At 37.7% G+C, this 22,001-nt stretch overlaps 1 protein-coding gene across 2 annotated transcripts; it reads right to left on the bottom strand.

Moving 5' to 3' along the window:
- Positions 1 to 6,479: 6,479 nt before the first annotated feature.
- tnni4a (troponin I4a) lies at positions 6,480 to 14,499 on the bottom strand. 2 transcript variants are annotated; one of them, XM_046872510.1, is made up of 8 exons: positions 14,407 to 14,499; positions 12,812 to 12,843; positions 12,662 to 12,665; positions 11,591 to 11,644; positions 11,263 to 11,394; positions 8,728 to 8,817; positions 7,643 to 7,813; positions 6,480 to 7,360 (listed from the first exon to the last, which is right to left on the bottom strand). In XM_046872510.1, the coding sequence occupies exons 2-8, from the start codon at positions 12,820 to 12,822 to the stop codon at positions 7,274 to 7,276; spliced, it is 549 nt and encodes a 182-aa protein (XP_046728466.1). In that variant the 5' UTR covers positions 12,823 to 12,843; positions 14,407 to 14,499; the 3' UTR covers positions 6,480 to 7,273. The 2 variants fall into 2 exon arrangements, with proteins under 2 accessions (XP_046728466.1, XP_046728467.1); XM_046872511.1 differs by lacking the exon at positions 14,407 to 14,499 and adding an exon at positions 14,173 to 14,197.
- Between the last annotated feature and the right edge of the window lie 7,502 nt (positions 14,500 to 22,001).

Raw genomic sequence — 22,001 nt, 5'->3', positions numbered from 1 at the left:
GAAATGAAACAACGTTCCTCCAGAACCCTGTTGCTACATACAACAACAATCACAGAAAACAGAATCACAGGGCTAAGGACTAGTAACTGTGTATAAGGACTAAGGACTAATAAGTTGGGCCACTTTTCCATATAAACCTAAATGAAATAATGTACAATTTAGTAAATCACTAAATTAGTAATTAGTGTAATTGTTTTGAACACGCTGCAGTAAAAAGAGAAACAAAAAAACAAAAAAGCAAGAAATATAAAAATCCACTCAAACATATATATATATATATATATATATATATATATATATATATATATATATATATATATATATATATACACTGGCGATCAAAATTAGAGAAAAATTTATAAACAATTGAACAATTCTGAAATAATGTCATCTTCACTGCTCAACAGTTGAAGGAGTTTTTGTGATGTCTATACCATGCTACCAGAACACCTTTTCCACAAATTAACTAAGTCATTTAAAAAAAAAAAACATTATTTTGAAGAAAACATACTGATCAAAATTAGAGAACACTTTCAGATACCTCCCAGTCATTGGTGTTAATCTGGCACCTGGTGCTAATTTCCTTGATTATCTGTCAACCCCTATTTAACTGGCAGCCTAACTTCCAGTTTCACTGACTCTGCAAGATGGTGGGCCGTTCTAAAGTGACTGAAAGCCTCCGGCAGCAGGTTGTCGAAATGAAGGCCAACGGGATGACCCTATCAGCCATAGCAAGACAAGTTGGTCGTTCCAAATCTGTGATTTCAAGAATATTGAATCTTTACAACATCACAAACTCATTCAAGTCCACCAAAAAGGCTGGTCGTCCACGGAAGACAAATACAAGAGAAGACAGGACACTGCGGAGGATCTCAATGGGCAATCATTTCCACACTGCAGCTGGAATTGCTCACCAGTTCAGCACTAAACAGGGTAAGGATCTGTCTCGTCATACAGTGTCTCGACTAAAAGCCCACTCTGCAGTGACCAAACCTATCATTAGTAGAAAGAATCAAAAGGCTAGACAAACTGGAGAAAGACTGAACCCAAAGTGTGTAAAGAAGTCAGTGAAAAGTGGAGGAGGAAGTGTCATGGTTTGGGGCATGTTTTCTGCAGCAGGAGTTGGGCCTCTTATATAGCTACATGGCAGAGTGAATGCAAATGTTTATCAGAACCTTCTTCAACAACATATGGTTCCTTTCCTGCGTTCATCACCCAATCAGCCCGCAGTTTTCATGCAGGACAACACTCCATGTCACACAGCAAAACGGGTAAAGCAGTTCCTTGAAACTGAAAACATTGAAATAATGATATGGCCTGCCCAGAGTCCTGATCTCAACCCAATAGAGAACCTCTGGAAAATCCTTGGTGACAAAGTTATGGCCAAGGAACCCACTACAGTCACCGAACTGTGGAGGAGACTGGAAGAAGAGTGGACCAAAATCACACCAGAGCAGTGTGAGAGACTAGTGCTGTCCTGTGGCCGCAGATGTGCTAAAGTCATTCAGAGCAGATGCCTGTACACTTCCTACTGATTGCTGACTGTTGTAACCTTCAGAAAATTTTGTTGTAATATTTTTCCATGCTACAGTCATTGTTGTTCTCTTATTTTGATCAGTGTGTTTTCTGCAAAATAATGTTTTTTTTTTTTTTTAAATGCCTTAGTTATTTTGTGGAAAAGGTGTTCTGGTAGCATGGTATAGACAGGACAAAAACTTCTTCAACTGTTGAGCAGTGAAGATGACATTATTTCAGAATTGTTCAATTGTTTATAAATTTTTCTCTAATTTTGATCCCCAGTGTGTATATATATATATATATATATGTTTGAGTGGATTTTTATATTTCTTGCTTTTTTGTTTTTTGTTTCTCTTTTTACTGCAGCGTGTTCAAAACAATTACACTAATTACTAATTTAGTGATTTACTAAAATGTACATTATTTCATTTTGGTTTATATGGAAAAGTGGCCCAACTTACTAGTCCTTAGTCCTTATACACAGTTACTAGTCCTTAGCCCTGTGATTCTGTTTTCTGTGATTGTTGTTGTATGTAGCAACAGGGTTCGGGAGGAACGTTGTTTCATTTCACTGTGTACTACGTCAGTTATATATGGATGAAATGACAATTTTGATCGCCAGTGTATATACATATAGGTTTAAATTTATTTCTTTTTTATATTTTATATATTTTTATATTTCTTGTTTTTTTTGTCTCTTTTTTCTGCAGGGTGTTCATACATACATACATACATACATACATATATATACATATATATATATATATATATATATATATATATATATATACATACCTCTCTCACTTCGTCTCCAAAACGTCCTACATGCGCTGTCTCTCTAATAAACTCGTTTCTAATCCTGTCCATCGTCATCACTCCCAAATGAGAATCTCAGCATCTTCAGCTCTGCTACCTCCAGCTCCACCTCCTGTCTTTTAGCCAATGCCATTGTCGCTAATCCATACAACATAGCAGGTCTCACCACAGTCCTATAAACTTTCCCTTTCACTCTTGCAGATACACTTTTATCACAAATCACTTCTGTCACTCTTCTCCACCCACTCCACCCTGCCTGCACTCTTTTCTTCACTTCTCTAACACACTCTTCATTACTTTGCCCTATTGACCCCAGGTACCAGAACTCCTTCACCTTCTGCACCTCTTTTCCCTGCAACCGCACCACTCCACTGCCCTCCCTCTCATTCACACACACGTACTCTGTCTTACTCCTACTGACTTTCATTCCCCTTCTCTCCAGCGTGTACCTCCACCTCTCCAGGCTCTTCTCAACCTGTTCCCTACTCTCACCACAAACCACAATCTCATCTGCAAACATCATAGTCCAGGTAGACTCCTGTCTGACCTCGTCTGTCAACCTGTCCATCACCACTGCAAAAAGGAACAGTGTCCTCATACATGTCCTGCACCACCCTCACATACTTCTCTGACACACACAACTTTTTCTAAATCCACAAACATACAATGCACCTCCTTCTGAACTTCTCTATACTTCTCCATCAGCATTCTCAGAGCAAACTGCATCTGTAGTGCTCTTCTTTGGCATGAAACCATACTGTTGCTCACAGATGGTCACCTCTTCGCTCAGCCTGGCTTCCACTACTCTTTCCCATAACTTCATGGTATGACTGATTAACTTTATTCCCCTGTAGTTACTGCAGGTCTGCAGATCTCCCTTATTCTCAAATATAGCTTATTCTTAAAGATTCTTAAAGGTACCAGCACACTACTTCTTCATTCCTCAGGCATCCTCTCACCTTCCAAAATCCTGTTAAACAATCTTGTTAAAAACTCCACTGCCATCTCTCCTAAACATCTCCATGCTTCTTCCGGTATGTCATCTGGTCCAACCTTCTTTCCACTTTTCATCGTCTTAATCGCTGCTCTCACTTCCTCCTTTCTAGTCCTATCCACTTCCTGCTTCACTATCTCCACATTAATCAACCTTTTCTCTCTTTAATTTTCCTCTTTCATCAGCTGCTCAAAATACTCCCTCTATCTTCTCATACTCTCCAAACTCGTCAACACAATTCCATCTGCATCTTTTATTGCTTTAACTTGCAGCACATCCTTCCCAGCTTGGTCCCTCTGCCTGGTCAATCCTCATATGCATTTTCCTTTCCTTTAGTCACATCTCTTAACACCTACTGCCACATCTCCTTTTACTCTTGCCTACTTTTCTCATCTCTCTGCCGATCCTGATCCTGTTTCACCTCTTTATGCTTTCCAGCACTTCCTCATTCCACCACCATGTCTCTTTGTCTTCCTTTCAATTTTCAAATGTCACACCAAGTACCTTTCTAGCTGTCTCCCATATCACTCCTGCAGTAGTTGCCCAATCATTCAGCACCTCCTCGCCACCACCGAGCCCCTGTCTGACCTCTTCCCTGCCATTTCCATCCTTTTGGTAAAATCTACCACCATCTCCCCTTCCACATTCCTCTCCTTAAAACCATACCTACCATCACCTCCTCATCACCTCTGTTTGCTTTACCAACATGCCCATTACATTCTGCCCCAATCACTGATATTTCTTTCCCAGGTCCACTCTTCACCACTTCATCTAACTCACTCCAGAATTTTTCTTTCTCCTCCATCTCACAACCCGCTTGTGGAGCATAAGCACTGATGACATTTATCATCACCCCTTCAACTTCCAGCTTCATGTTCATCAACCTATCAGAAACTCTCTTCACCTCCACTACACTCTTACTATACTCTTCCCCCTCTCACGCTCTCTCACCCCTACACCATTTCTTTTTCCATCCGCAACCATCCCCATTTAGTGGCTTAGGACCGGCACTAATAGTGCACTGGCTTACGCAACCCCAATGGCTGGGTTATTTTATATATATATATATATATATATATATATATATATATATATATATATACAGTTGTGTTCAAAATTATTCAACCCCCACTGAAATTGATTGTTTTATGATCATTCAGTCATCCTGCTTACAATTAAATCAAAGAGGCACGTGTAGGTCAGACAAATATAACATAACATTTATAATGAAATAACCACAAATGTCTTTTCTGAGCTCACATCATTATCAGTTTTATTCAACCCCCAAGTGACATTCAATCTTAGTACTTAGTACAACATCCTTTTACAGTTATAACAGCTTTTAAACGTGAAGCATAGCTTGACACAAGTGTCTTGCAGCGATCTACGGGTATCTTCGCCCATTCATCATGGGCAAAAGCCTCCAGTTCAGTCACATTCTTAGGCTTGCGCACTGCAACTGCTTTCTTTAAGTCCCACCAGAGGTTCTCAATCGGATTTAAGTCTGGTGACTGCGATGGCCACTTCAAAATGTTCCAGCCTTTAATCTGCAACCATGCTCTAGTGGACTTGGAGGTATGCTTGGGATCATTGTCCTGTTGAAAGGTCCAACGTCTTCCAAGCCTCAGGTTTGTGACGGACTGCATCACATTGTCATCCAATATCTCCTGGTACTGAAGAGAATTCATGGTACCTTGCACACGCTGAAGCTTCCCAGTACCTGCAGAAGCAAAACAGCCCCAAAGCATGATTGACCCCCCGCCATGCTTCACAGTAGGCAAGGTGTTCTTTTCTTCATAGGCCTTGTTCTTCCTCCTCCAAACATAGCGTTGATCCATGGGCCCAAACAGTTCTAATTTTGTTTCATCAGTCCACAGAACACTATCCCAAAACTTCTGTGGTTTGTCCACATGACTTTTGGCATACTGCAGTCGACTCTTCTTATTCTTTGGGGACAGCAAGGGGGTGCGCCTGGGAGTTCTGGCATGAAGGCCTTCATTACGCAGGGTGCGCCGTATTGTCTGAGCAGAAACTTCAGTACCCACATCTGACAAATCTTTTCTCAGTTCCTCAGCAGTCACACGGGACTTTTCTCCACTCACGCTTCAGGTAGTGCACAGCAGTCTAAGTCAGCATCTTCTTTCTGCCACGACCAGGTAGCGTTTCAACAGTGCCCTTTGCCTTGAATTTGCGAATGATGCTTCCTATGGTGTCTCTTGGTATGTTTAACATCTTTGCAATCTTCTTATAGCCATTGCCCTTCCTGTGAAGAGTAATCACCTGTTCTCTTGTCTTCCTGGACCATTCTCTTGACCTCACCATGTTTGTAACCACACCAGTAAATGTCTAGAAGGAGCTGAGTATCACAGTCATTTTAAAGCTGCCTAATTGGTGCTTATTAGGCTTTATTGCTGCTCCCTGATATCCACAGGTGTTTTCAATACCTGATTGAAAACACTTAATTGAACCTCTGTTCTTCAGAGTGGTAGTCTTTAAGGGGTTGAATAATTATGTCAATGAAGAATTCACAAAAGAAACATTTACTACTGTATTACAAAACTAATTGATGTCATTTTAGTTGCATATGGTTCTTTAAGAAGTCCCTGTAGGATTTCATTCTGAATACAATTACAATTGTACACTAAATTCCTAAAACCATTTACAGCATTGGGGTTGAATAATTTTGAACACAACTGTATGTATATATATATATATATATATATATATATATATATATATATATATATATATATATATATATTTTATAAATGGTCTGGGCAAGTACATTCTAAATGTGGTTACAGGGCACACAGTGGGATTCTTTTATAAATGAATTACATCATGCAAGTTGATGTGATTTCTTATATTCATAATAATAAATATATTTTCGGATGATGACAGTTCAGAGTTCCTGTGTTTTCAAGGTGGGATGGGGGCTGGCATGGATAGTTTACGTGGATGAAGGGTGTGTGTGTGTGTGTGTGTGTGTGTATGTGTGTGTGTGTGGGGTGTGGTGGGAGGGTGGACGGTTGTACTTAGATAAATAATACAAAAAAAAGATTGGAGCTCATAGGGTATAAGCAAATTTTGAAGAAAGTTAAATCATGGCCTATGAGTAAAAACTTCACTTACTGAACACTTTTATGGGAAAAACACTAGACAGCTGCAATTATTCATTCATCAGCCAATTATGTAACAGCCATGTAATGCATACAATCATTTTGTTCTACAGATTGAAATGTCTTGATGATGAGAGATTATGGCCAGACTGGTTTGGGCTGACAGAAAGGCAAACAGCATAACACACTGAACCTTAAGGATGGAAAACAACAGGAACAGTTCCACTCGTCTGATACTACACTGAGCATAGGTTCACTGGGACTAAACTAGTCCCTTAATATTGGGAAAGAAATTCACTGAAATCACATATTTGATGTGAACAACAAGAACGCGAAACTCTGCAAAAACTGAAACTGGAACTTCGGATCAAACCAGTACTGAATAAAAGAATATCTTAAATTTGAACTCCCATGTGATTTTAATATACCTGCTTAAAAAATATATAGGTATATGATACTTTCAACACACATTTGGCAAGGACACTGAGTAAATTTATTCAGCCTAATCACACTGAATATTAATCAAATATTTACACAGTTGGTATGAAAGGAATATGATGTTGTTCAACCATCTTGTCCATTTCTCGTCATAATATGCCCCATAATTTAGCTTTAAATCCACTATATTCTACAGAAGGCATAAATGCTTAATCATTTTACATGTTTGGAATATTCCACAATCACACAACAAAACTGACAAACATACACACAAGAAAACGCATCAAGGTAAGTCCATACAGAAGAAATATTTCTAATAAATCAAACATAGTTTTGCAATAGTAGTCTGCAACATTTACATTTTGTAAAAGCTTTGCAGGTTGTTGATTCACTGTCCAGCATTGAAAAGTTTCTTCCTGCCCTCCATCCCAGACATGGCTTCCACATTCTTCCTCCAGTCTGTCACCTCCTCTTTCTGCTTGTGGGGAGCAGTGAAAGAGAAAAAATACACTTGGAGTGAAATGGAAAGACAGGAACAGCAGGAGAGCAGTAAAAATAGAATGCTCTGAATGTACAAATGTTCTGAGCATACAATTATTCCTAATGGTGCTTGAACATTGAACATTTGCATGAATATGTCAAAAACAAGTGCTGAATATATGACTATGAACTAACTACATGTTTGATAGATAGCTTTCAAGATAATGCTTAAACGTCTGTAATGTACTGAAGCAAGCCTTGAGGAAATCAGCATCACCTTTTCCTCCTCCTTCTTCACAGTTTTCAAGTTAACTTTGAAGTCAGCCTTCATGAGCTTGGTGTCTGTCAGGGCTCCCAACTTGTCATCCGCTGACTTTTTTACTCTTTTCAGTTTTGGTCTTTTCATTTTCCCTTTCAGTTCGTAGATCTTCTGCTGCAGTGATTGAATCTGAAACAAAGAATGTTGACCCGAAGTGTCTAAATATGTTTTTGAAAACATTTAGGAGGTTATTAATGACTGTGATACTAATCGAAATTGATTAAACACTACAGGCACTGCAATGAATTAATACTTGTTATTTGATTGCCACCACTGCAATGAATGTAACGCTTTTACCACAGTAAATCTGTTTAGTCACAGAAATGTTCCTTCCTTTCCTGTAACAGCAGCTCTGGCAATAGTGACTTTATTCAGAGTCAAATCCCAGGTCTAAAATAATGTGCTGGTTCATTTATGGATTTAATGGTAACAGCTCATTAGCAGTGAGATAATAAGTTTTGCTATGGTGAAGTTATAAGAAATATATTTAACATTTATGGTCGGTGTCTCGTGTGTCAGTGTTTTTCTGCCATGAGAGAGGACATGGGACAAAGAAGAGCTGTAGAGGAAATGGCTGTTATGTACAACATCAGTGATAACAGAATCTAATGTTTTTATGGACATTAAATGCAACTACAAATGTTTAAAGGTAAGAAGTTAAAAGTTTTAAAAATTGTTCATTTAGAAATTTAATATTGTAATTAATGACTGAAATGGCATCAGAGGAATAAAAGTCTTTGTGACATGCTGATATTTGTTTCACTTTTCATTCACTATGAGGTGGCATCATAGCACCTAGTCTCAAATTACATTATAGTAGCATGTATGCTATCTTGAATTAGCACCTGGGCTTCACGTGGAATAGACCGGGAAGGTTTTGGGATAGAGCATTCACTAACTCTAATATACTATTAGATAGATCATTACTGTGTGATATGCATAACATGCTAATAGGATTTCAAAAAGTTACAAAAGAGAATAACAGCATTACATATAACAGGATGCGTCCAACTTAATTAAATATGGAATAATTCTATAAATACCTCTGAATCATTTCTGTCCACTTTTACCGAAAGGTCATATCGAGCCTCATCCACAATGTCAATCTTTTGGTGCAAATCTTTACAAAGTTCCTGCAAAGAATAGATAATTAAATAATGCAAAGAGATATTTATGATTAAGAAACCCGGTTTTGTAATGCCACTTGAATTCTTAGTCATTTAGTTTTTAATTATTAAACATATTTCTTGGCAGCTACAGTAGATAATGCAATAGGATAAAGACTAGATACACTATATTGCCAAAAGTATTGGGTCACCGGGTCATAAATATGGTATGTGGTTTTTGAGCATTGCATTCCACATTAAGACCCAATTTGGTCCTATAACTCCCCCATCTCTTCTGGGGAAACTAGATTTCGAAGTGTGCTTATGGATGTATGTGTTCATCAGCCACAAGGGTATTATGAATGGCAGGTACTGATGTAGGTGAGGAGACCTGGGGTGCAGTCAGCGTTCCAATTCATCCCAAAGGTGTTGAGTAGGGATGAGATCAGAGCTCTATGACAAGTTCAACACAATGTTAAATTTTATTATAGCGCATCTACGTTCTGTACAATTGAGTGCCATCAGTTTGTGGTAACAGTTTGGAAAAGAACCACAGATAACAGGAAAGGTCAGGTGTCCCAAAACTTTTGGAAATAGAGTGTATGTAGACATGAGTGTGAGATTTGTCAGTTTGCAGCTTTAAGTTAAGGATGTGAGTCCATCTTGTCTGAAAAAATAACATATATATAAATGCAATACAAAAAAAAAGTAAAAAAAAAAAAAAAAAGCAATACAGTAAGGTGCTGTAATATAGAGTTAATTGTATCCTTTTTTAATTTAAATTTTACAGTAATGTAATAAAATGTCTCATATGATTTTGGTCAATTTACTGCTAATACTTTGCTTATACTGTACTTTAGTTTATACTTTAATTCAATTAGTGTATAAACTAAAATAGACAGTATTAAATAAAATATCATCCAATACCTTTGCATTTGCTCAATTGGCTGATGACTTTATTCCAACGTGACTTACATTTGAGGCAGAATACAACTGATCAGTTAAAAGATAAATATCTTCGACTATAAAACACTGAAAAAAAAATGCCACTGTAAATACTGTAGCAAGAGTAAAAAAAAAAATCTGTGAATAGAACAATTAAATAAAAACATAAAAACTTCATCATTGCAGAACATCAATACACTATAAATAATAACACAAACCAATTCGGTTATTTTGCATTATTCATTTTTTACAGAAACAATTTATAAACCTTAAAACACCTTGTTGTGTTAAATATTGCCAACTTTTATAATTAATGTTAACATATGATCATGATAAAGCTTTTACCTTAATAATTAAGTCTGAATTAATTAAAAACCAATAATTATTAAAATAATAAAATGAGATAAAGTCTAAAAAGAGATTAACTATTTACAAAAAAACACCAATATTACAATAAAAAGCTGTGGCTTTGACTCCATTGTTGTGTTTTGTACATAATTTGTGCAATTCTGTAATTACCTGTTTTGACTAAATGTAATGCCATTGTTGGATTTTAATTGCTGTTTATTTATAGAAAATATGTTTACATGTTTTTAAATGGCACTATTTCAGACAAAAATGAAGACAGAAATATATAGATTTACAGTATATAAATGTAAATCTTGATGTTTAAGATATATATTTTACTATATGAGAAATATGTTTAATGTAAAATTATGCTAAATTATGTTTATGTTCAATAATTACACAACACTGACACTTAAAACAAACACAATTTTTTGAATGAACATTATACAATGAACATTAATGTCTTTAAAATATACGGGGGGTGGGATTATTTAATTATTTTGCAATAAATAAACCATATTTATTTTTACAGTGAAGGTCTGGCAAACACAGTATATTTTTTCCTGTTGCATTTTCTATACTGAACCACTGGCCATGCTGGGATTTAAACTCACAACCTTCTGAGTTGTAGTTTAAAGCCTTAACAAGTGAACTATCCCTTCTGCAAACAAACATGCACTAATTCAATCACCTTTAACCCTTTAATTGCTCAACTGTTTTCAGTACACGCTGGATAAACACTACTGTAAAATACTGTACATTCACAGCAAGATTTTTTTTTACAGTGTTTAAAAAGTGTCCAAGGTTTTTAATAGATCAATGCTGTTAATTGCCTAAATAAATGTTTAATGTGTGTCTGTCTGTGTTAGTGTGTGATTTAAAATAAAATCACTAGTATTCTACTACTATACTATTTCTTTCCAAAGATACCCAAATTGTGTATGTAGAACACGTTTGTCAGGAACTGTTAACATTTTAAAGGATGTCATTTTCAGCTGTGAGTCCCAAAAGTGGGGGTGTGACCTAACAGGTTAATACATTAACATGTTTTATATACAGTATACAGACATGCATAATTCATGTTAAAAGTACTAATTAATATAAGGTATTTATAAGCCTTCACATTATATAGCACATTTAAACTAAAAAGTAATGGAGTTCATTGATGATGCTACATACCTGAAGCTCTTGTACTGAGAGTCCAGAGAGCTTTAGAGGAGGCACTCTCTCGTTCAGGGTGCTGTCTTTCTCTATTTTCTTCTGCTCTTTTTCCTTTACCAGGAGACTCTCTGCCTTCTTTAGAAGTTTGGTCTGGGAAAGGCAGAAATGCTTGTACACTAGCGCTTCACATAATAGTCAAACAATCATATCTTTTGCAGAATGAGAAATAAGCTTCTAATCTGATAATGATCTAAATAAGCCAACAAATCAAGTCAACTAATCAAAGTATTAAAGGAATTAGAGGATAATAGATACATGTGGTGATTAAGCTGCTTAAAATACCCACCTTCAGCAGCAGCCTACGTGTTGCTGGGTACTTGGATTTCGATCTGGACTTCTTCTGTAGGACAAAAAAAAAGTAATTCCTGTTTCATTCTCCAGCCACATTAGGAAGTAAATGGGGCCTAATCCACAGACGCCATCGAGCATGCATTAACTGCCAGAGCTGATTACTGCTGGAATTTCCAACATGAGAGCTCAGTCGTGCAAAAACCTGCTATCACCTACTATACACCATGATGCTCCACAACACCACACATCTGCATGTAAACACGGCTGTGCTAGATTAGGCATGAGATGATAAGGACTTGTTATGTGTGATTGTTTGACTGAATGTAAAGAAATTGACTGTCACATGTATGAGTTAGGTGAAGTGAATGTAAATGTCACACAACTTCCAAGCAAAGGAATTTTCATGCTCATTAATTTGTAGAACAATTAAAAACTAATACTGTTTTTCCATGCTGTAGCAGAATGTGTAATCCACTCTTAGAAAAATCGGTTTCTAAAATATATAGTGCAAATTACCTCTTAATCAGATCATTACTGATGGAAATAAACCATTATCCTGATATTTTGCCCTTTAGATTATTTGCCACACTTGTCTTTAGTGTACAGTGACTTTGCAAACGTTCCATAGAAAAGAATAGAAAAATGTGGCGGATAAGAAATGAATGCTTCAGAAAATTTTATTACATTGTAAATTGAAGATTATATGTCATTATCTTAAACTGTGTACAATCAATGCTTGACATTTATTGTGTTTTATCGATTTATTATCTATTCTTTTATAAATCGAAATATTTTCGTCAATGTCAACAACTGCTTCTTAAAGCACTTTGGAATTTGTTTAAATGTATTTCAGGTATTTCCACACACTGTTTTTGATCAAGTTACTATAGAAAATGATATTATTCCTATGTAAGGCATTTCTATATATAATAATTTAGATATTTCTTTACATAAACAAATTCTGCTGTACAGTAGAGACAAACCAAATAACTTCTGTTGGTTTTGGATTAAACCTTTTTTGTAAGAGTGTATAATAAACACATTAGGCAGCATCAAGGTTTCTTACCGGTCTGCCAAAGGATGATGTCATACACAAAAATAGAAGTGACAAACATATGTACATTACTGACCCATTCATTATTGCCTATTGCCAATCAGATATGTTAAGTGAATGTCATATAAACAGAGTGTTAATGTCAGTGGAGATGACCCTTACCCCTCAGACATGGTCACAATGAGCTACGTGTCCTGAAAGCAAGCCAAAATATTCATGGTCATAGTTTCTTATTGAGTACAGTGGCACATTCCTGTGCTATTCAAATGACAGCCGTGTGCTGAGGATTAACCGAGGCATCATGGAAAGAGCGATCACAGTCACTGGCAATGTACAGCACAAAAGAAGTATCACTCACTAACATAGATTTATGTTGATATTGTTTGTAGGATGAAAAGGTATGTATCATCAGAATAAGCAATATTGGTGTATCTTCAAACCAGGCACTATTTGTGCTCAATTACAGATTTTGTCCTCACCACATGTGGTGAATGGTTATTTAAACAAAATGTTTCAGATGGATGAGCTTTAGAGGGCACAGCTGTGACATTATGTGACCCCGAGCCAGCAAGGTGTGCCCTCGTCTCCTTTACTGCTGCTATGGGCAACGCCACCACAATGCTCTGGTTAATTGGGGTCTTAGGGCGAATTTGGACAATGAAATACAGAAGGACTGATAAGAAAAAGAAAATAAGTAAGGACATTTTGAGTCATTCAGGAGATATAGATATGACCCAGTGTTTGTTTGTGGCCTACAACTGATGTGTTAAGTGCCATATAAATAAACAGTGTGCACCGTGTGACTGTGACGACTGTCGGAATGTCCACGCTGAAAGAGTACTTGAGCTTCTTTTAAAAACCACACTCTCAGGGCCAACTATGAGTCACTCTACTAGAACAGGTTTAACCTTCTACCTTTTTGGGGGCTTTGTTGTCATTTGTTGTGATGGAGCAACTGACCTTCACAACCATTCTTGTGAAATGATGTGTAATGGTGATGTGTTTTCTTATACACCCACCTAAACAGGAAGTCATTTTTCCATCACTGACATCTGCAGCACGGTTTTGGGAAAATGACTTGCATCAACGCAAATAGTTCCAAATTAGACAAGACACGCACACACAGACACACAGACACACAGAAACACACACACACACACACACACACACACACACACACACACACACACACACACACACACACACATGCACCTGTCTCACATGCCTATACAGATATTCATCTTTCTTTGTCTTTCGCTCTTTCCTCCCTCCCTCTCTGCTCCCATTTTTCATGCCAGGAAATGTGTGTTGAGTGAAGGCCAAGTGCTGCCCTGCTTTATGACAGAGTTCAGCAACACCAATAAAGCACCAATGACTTTGATCGCAAGGAATACCTCTAAATAAACATTTTAAACAACCGCAACAATTCAAGAGACCTGACAACATCTGAAAAATTATATGTATATGACAAAGTATCTTAAGCTATCATTGCCAAAATGTCCTGGCATCTCCTCTTAACATACCTTTCTGGTTCCTCATTTGACCCGCTGTCCTTAATCTTGTTAAGGAAATAATAAAATAATGAACTAGTGAAGATAAAGGAGTCATTTTATGAACTAGGAGAGATGAAGAAGTCATTTGAGGTGGAAAATGTTCTCTGCACTTCAAGACACACTTCACACTCGAACTTAATCTCCACTTATGTCTGAACTGGACTATTAGCTAAGATTAAAAAGGCATTGATACAGTGTTCTTACCTGCAATGAGAAGTAAGTGGAAATGAGCAGTCAAGCAGTGAACAGGTCAGTGTGGTGTTTTTTTTTTGATGACTGATGCCTCTCCTCCCACATGTGAATGGCTCACTAAAATAGACCCCTTGTTACGCCTCTTGCTCGGCCACACCACCTTTCTGCCCTTCAGTGTTCTAAACCTGCCTTTCACGAACAATGGCCAAGGACAGAGAGACAATATAGAACAAAACACACATACACGAACACATATATATATATATATATATATATATATATATATATATATATATATATATATATATATATTAAAAAAAATCTTTTTAACTACAAATTCTTATACAGACTAATTCAGGTGAAGGTCCCCTGGTCACTCCAAAAACAACAAAGATTTCTAAGTGCTCGTGGTCAGGTGCCGCAGATATATAATTGTTTAATTGACCATTTTATGATGCCGCATGACACCATAATTCAACCGCAGCACTCAGAAGCCTGCTTTTAAAGAGCTTTGAATTCAGCCAAGCAAGGCTTTAATTACAGTTGAATATCACCAGCACTGCTGCAAAGAGCCAGAAAATGCCTACATTTCACAGTAAAAATAGGCAAGAAATAATGATCCAAACACCATATACCACATCGAGTTTGCTTAAGATATAAAGAGCGTATTCCTCCTTAAATTAATATTTTATAATAATAGTAATAATAATAATAACATACAAAAACCTATATTTGAACGTTATAGTAGGAGTTACAGTCTGTTCGATAAAGACTAGTCTCTCTTGTCAGGCATTATAAATTCTTGGTTGAGAGACTAATCGGCTTGCTTAGTGCATTCCAGCAGACTCTGAAGGGAGGCACGGGGACTACAGTGTTCCATGGATGTGGCAGCTGTCAGCAGCTACGGTGAAGTAGAGTAATTGAAGCTGCCCTGTGATGAATTCTTGTAGGGTGCAGCACACATTCAGGTGAAGGTGAAAACCTCTGTATGTGCCATTATATCACATGCCTGCTACTAGAGGTCAGGTTCTATTAATAAATGGAGTTTTCCATTATATTTTTCATTTTTATTAGAGTAAACAAGTGTCTCTGCATCTTCAGGGAGTCCTTACAGTTCATCTCATTTGGGACTAACAGTGATTCAAATTCAGGACACTGTATTTGCAAAACCCTTTGAGAATATTCATTCATTGTTCATTTGTCTTTGGTTATACAGGTTTCAGATTACAACTTTACACGTAAATCGAATGAGAGAATAGGAGATGAAGAAATCTTCATTAGAATATTGACTTCTAGATCAGAACCAACAATGAAGCTGAGGGATTTAGTTTTGATGTATGAACTGCAGGATTCACATACCACCCCCAAGAAAAGAAAGAAAGGTGCTTAATACTTGTCACATGTACTTTACAGCAAAGTCAAATTCTTTCTTCGACATATCTCAACAGGGTTAGCCATGATACAGCAGCCCAGGGACTGTAAAGGTAAGGATCTTGCTCAGGGGTCCCAAGAATGGTAACTGGCAATACTGGGGTTTAAACTACTAACCTGCTGATCAGTGAACAGAACCTTAATCACTGAGCTACCACTTCCTCACTACTACTTGTTTAAGTCAAAGTCATATTTAAATGATATTCCATTACATCTTTTCTAATAAATAATACCTTCCATGGATTAGAAGCCTGCCCACTGCAGAACACCATGCATATACATATTTACATCTAGGGGGTAAATTAGAGTAATTAGTCCACCTATAATCACTGGGTGGATTCTGAAGAACTTTGGAAACCCATTCAAATTGCTATTGACACTACAGCATATCACTAAACCTATCAGCCTATCTGCTCATTCATATGGAAATGTGCCCAGAGTTGCATTCAGTAAGGCCTCTGATGGAAGTGATAGCCAGCTGGTGACTTACTGACCAGCTGTTTGTGTTCTTTAGGGAACATCATCAGAGAGTTTGGCCAGAATGCTAGACAGGTTAGCCTATTGGGCAAGAAAGTGAATGAGCAAGCATACTTAAACACAGATGAAGGGCTGCCTTCTACCATGAAATGACATTCCACACTTTGTGGCTGCCTCCTTGACAGGGCAGTCTCACCCCACAGCGTCACATATCGACGCTGTGGATGTTGCGTCGGACGGCGTCCACATCCGACGCCGAGGGTACCCCCTTCGCATCGCTTTTTGACGTAGAGAGACGGTACCTCCCTTCGCCTCGCTTTTCGACGCAGATGGTTGAGAGCCCGTGTGCTACACTTTTCAACGCAGATCGCTGTCCTATACACTGAATAAAGTATTATCTATTATAATAAGTGTACAGGAATAATTTTTAAATTTCGAAAAATCCTGAAGATGTCCGTAGCCCTAACCCTAACCCTAACCCAAACCCTAACCCTAACCCGAACCCTAACCCTAACCCAAACCCTAACCGTAACCCGCAAATGGGGTTCCGTCCATCTGCGTCAAAAAGCGAAGCAAAGGGTTTCCGTCCTCTACGTCGGCGGCGAAGGGTACCCTCGGCGTCGGATGTGGACGCCGTCCGACGCAACATCCACAGCGTCGATATGTGACGATGTGGGGTGAGACTGTGTTGTCCTTGACAGTGCTAAGAGGGTCACTTCCGAAAATTTGTGAAGAAGCAACATGCTTGAGTTCTGAGGCAAATGATTACCATCCTCAACAGGAAGTGGTCTTAATACTTAAGTGATGCTTGCTAGAATATTTAATTTGCAATCTCTGTTACTGCATCTGCAATCTTAGGCCATAGATTTTCTGATATATATATATATATATATATATATATATATATATATATATATATATATATATATATATATATATATATATATTTATTTATTTATTTATTATACTAAAATATATATTCATTTAGTACAGTGTAGCTGACTGGTGCAAACTTCATAGCTACAGTATGGACTGTTTTGACCAGAAGTCAGATATCTTCTTGTTAAAAAAATTAAAATTGTGGAAGGAAAGGCTTTCATGCAGTAATTCACTGTCTACACATAAGTGCTTCCATCTATTTGCCGCAAACATACAAGCCTGTTCAAGTAATCAACACTTCAAGTCTGAAGCAAAATGGTAAATCTCCTTTTTTTTGCTTTACTTCACCAGTGTAATGGAATACCAATGAGGGCAATGATGTCATGCTTCATAGTCCATTAGTACAAAGAGCCCAAGGTGATTTCTAAACACTTTTACAGCATGATGACAGTAACGGCCCTGCTGTTTTAAGCAGTTGCCACTAATTATGTGTCAGGGTGCACAAGTAAAACACAGCGCATGATGAGTCTAAAGAAATTCTCTGCACCTTTCTCCAGTCACAAAGCAGACATAAAACGAAACACTTACAAGCTTTTAACAATAACTACTTTCTAATTTGCAGTCCTAATGCTGGACATTACCATCCCAGATACATGTGCATTTAAGTTGTTCGGCTGTAATTTTAATTACTTTGGATTTGCCTAATGATTTTCCACTAAGTCAGTCCCAGGTGTGTGTGTCCAGATAGGGAAAATACACTCTTGTGCCCTCTAATTAGTGATAATCCTGATATCACTCTCTGTCAAAAATAACATAGCCACTGGCAACACGGTTTCACTCAGTGAGAGAGACCTCCATGTGAATGACGTAGCGCCCATGGGTAATGTAGTCTTTAATCACAGTTATGTGTGTTGGTTTAAATCAGCAGCTGAGGGACCTGTTGAACAGACCACACTCTTTTTCACTCTCACAACTACATTTTGAAACCATGTTGGTTCTCAGCTGAGACCTAGATGAATTAACCTCTAAAATATGCGTCATGGCATCTAAATAAATCATACAAGGTGAGATGTTCTGTCAGTTATGATTCATCAGCAGGCTTGCATATCAAATCCCAGCATCGGGCACACAGCCAAGGAGATGCCATCTTGCGCCATCATTCAGCAGTGGCTTGTTTGCTTTCCAAAGCATCGCTTGGAGCAGTGATTCAGTTGAGAGGACGCATCTAGCCCACAGCTTTCACCCTTGCTGATCACAGCAGACACTAGGGTTCTGGGAAGTCTGTGATGTTGTGTGCTTTGCACTCGTTGCTGGATGCTGAGTGGGGGATAGCAAGGACAGAGTGCTTTGCCTTTGGGCAAAGTTCTCCTTTTCTCTGTCCCAGGAGGAAGCTAGCTGTTTAACATGGATGAGGGCTCTCACCACGGACTTTTTTTCCCACTTGGCATTTGGGCATGCTGTTTTTTTTTTTTTTAACTAGGACAATTTCAAACAATATCATATGCCATCATGTCTCATTAGGAACGCCATGTATTTAGGTCTTCACCTGACCTAAAAACAACTTAACTGGGTTGGACCAAAGGCACAGCATCATGTCACAGCATCTTTATCAAATATTTAATATAATGAGCCATTGATCAATACACTATGGAAGAGAAGAATAGAAAACCATCTGTTCTCCATTCATTGCCCATTTTGAGGGCTGTGGTAAAAAAGAAATCTGGAAGATGTGACAGTAACACCATAGCAAAAAGCAGAACATTTACCTAACAACGTTCTGGGAACATTCTGTTTTGGGTAACAAAAGTGATGATACTAAAACATTCGGAAACTTTAAAACACAATGTTCTCATACGGTATGACAACTGGCAAGTAACATTTGCCAGTGTTTAAGTTTAAGTATTTTTTCCCAGTGTGTTCCAGTAAGGTTTTTTCAAGATTTCCTAACAGGAAGTTCACCAAAATTAGTGTAGTCTTTGATTACCAAAATATAATCCTTTTTACAAATTTTAAATGGTTTTCGAATGCATTCCTTAAGTATGTGTTCACTGAGACCCATTTCAAGCCTTGTGTTTTGAGCATGAAAAACCTTGACTTTCTTGATACGTGTTCACTATCTGCCCACATGCTGACCGCAAATAGCACAGAAATAGTAGGTGGTACAAATATGAGCCCACACACAGAGCAGGCACAGCACAAAACATTTCTCCAGTGTGTGAGCCTTCACACTACACTACACGTTGTCCTTGAGTGCCGAAGATGAATTGGTACAACGCAAGCCTGGGAGCAAGCATCCATGTTGTACAAATGACCTCTGTAGTTTGGTCTCATGTACAGATATGAATTCCCACAGGTCACTGCAATTGCTCAGCATGTTAGCTGTTGCCCTCTAGGGGTCAGATTTTCATGTGTTTGTGTAGCATAAACAGCAGCAAACAAACAAAACATCACCTGTGATCAGTGATGAATGTGCTGCACATGAACATTTTTTTTCTTACCATCAAAATTGTAGAAGACACAATTCTCTAGATTTCTCTGCTCTGTGTTCAGCCAAAACAAATCAGAGGAACAGCGATTTGGACAGAACTACATGGCAGCCAAGGTGCACATTATGTCTGCTGATAAAAATAGTTTCACCAGCTGAAAAAAGCCTTTTCAGCATTGTTAGTCTTCATTGCATACAGTCTATTAGCTTCAATTTCTATGGCAACTAAAAGAGCCCATTGCATTTTCACTGCATGGTTTGCAGGCTTAAGACAGACGCTGTGGGTGGATTGACACCTGTTTTCCACAGCACTGGGTGAGTAAGGGAGCGTTCGCCAACATCACTGGCAGGCACTGACACTTGCACTCTTGTAGTGGAATGCCTCTTCACAGCCGTAAGCTTTAAAATAAACAACAACTGTCAAAGGACATATCTGCCTTAGCTTTTTCAACTTGTTCTTTCCTCTATTACCAATGGATATCCTATTAATGGAGACTATTTCTCCTGATTTTATAGCAATACAAGTGGAATATACAGGACATGTATATACGTTTCATCAAAATTATTGGCAATACAAACAATATTGATGAAAAACACAAAAGTATTCACATGCTTTTTTTAAAATAACAATTAAATTTAATTTTGGTAATTACCACAAACAAGCTACCTCCCACCTAGCTCTCATCCTAGCAAGGAGGATGAAGGCTATAGCATTTTTACCTCATAAAATTGCTCAACATTCTTGAAATTTTTTTGTTAAGACACCTGGTAGCCTACTTTCTAATTACTTATTGTTGGTATTGTTAGAAATTGGAGGCTGGAAGTAATTAGAAAATAATGCAAATAAGAGAAACCTTTAAAGTTGTATTGTGTTTAAATCTTTGTACGCAAGCTTCACCTTCAGTATGCTAATTTTGCTTCACTTGTATGCTTGTGCTGGAAGGTCTGGAATGCCATCCAGGGTGTATTCCTGTCCTTGGACTGAGCAACCAGCTGCATCCTCTTCCTAACAAGGACAAAGGAGATTTGGGATATATTAATCCAACGTTATGGATCAATGCGTCATTTAAGCAAATGATTAAAAATAAATCTCCAAAAATATATTAATATTTAAAATAAAACTATTATTTTTATCCATATTTTTATCTGAGGGGTAAATAATTGCTGGCAATATGATATGTCTTTATCTGTTAGATACTTTAGATAATAGCTACTAGGTACTTTTATATGTGGTGTCCTCGAAGGGCATGACCTTGGTGTCAGGTCAGGTAAAGTGGCAGCATTGCAGATATATTGACCCTGATCTGAACCCTCATGCCATGCAGCCTTTTTCCACCTCTGTCTCCTGTCATTAGAACTGATGGGGCATGAGACAGCCAGGAGACACTTCGTCAATTCGTAGACACTTTGTAGGGATGGGGTCGCCATGGGGCAGGCATTGTGCACATGGACCATCATACGCCACCTGATTCCCAGTGCACCAGCCCCGCCTTTTTAAAAAACACTCCAATCAAAAAGAGAATCTGAAAGAGAAGATGAAATTCTGTATTTTTATGTGATGGTTCAGTAAGTCTTGCTTTAAAAACCCTGAAGGAATTTTATGCTTAATTCATCCAATATGGATATTAAGTGAGATAACACAATACATTGCTGTAAGGGGAAAAAAAAGGAAACTTTGTTTCATTTAATGAGATTATGTTTTAGGGCATGCTATTACATGATTCATTATTTGAGCTCACTGCTTCTCAGACCTTGTATACAAATACTAAGGATACAATGACAAAATGGAAAAGAGAATGTGTGTTTGGCAATTAGCTTTTAACCTGGAACAAATTGCTTTTTGTCTGCACTGATTAGGTAGACAAGAAGCAAGACTGAATGTTTTTACTATAACGTTGATAAAAACAACCCAAGAACGGTTATCAAGCTGAACACACCATTTTCCACTGGGTTAAACTAAGCTATTTGAGGCTTATTCTAGTAAGGAAAACGTAAATCCATACAAATATGGATCCATATAACCTGGAAAGTGTACCAGAGTCTTATTAACATTACCGGTAGATTAACTTTTTTGGTTAAAGCTCATTATAATTCCTTAATAATAATAAAAAAACTAGAGAGCAGACGCCACTCATGGTTGAGTGTGATCATTAGTGGGTGCTGCAACTGCCATCCTTCTGGACGTCTGGGTCAGGAGGCTCCTCATTTGTCCGTGTGAGTGTGTCAGAGAACAGGCTGTAAAAAACTACTATATTACCGAGCTGGGAGGCCCATGTACACAATACTGAAAGCAAAGTTTTGGCAGACGAAAAGTGCTGTCAACCCACATTGGAAA

The sequence above is a fragment of the Silurus meridionalis genome, chromosome 18 (genome assembly GCF_014805685.1).
Source record: "Silurus meridionalis isolate SWU-2019-XX chromosome 18, ASM1480568v1, whole genome shotgun sequence".
In the NCBI taxonomy this organism is placed as follows: Eukaryota; Metazoa; Chordata; class Actinopteri; order Siluriformes; family Siluridae; genus Silurus; species Silurus meridionalis.
This window is presented reverse-complemented; position numbering and strand designations above follow the sequence as displayed.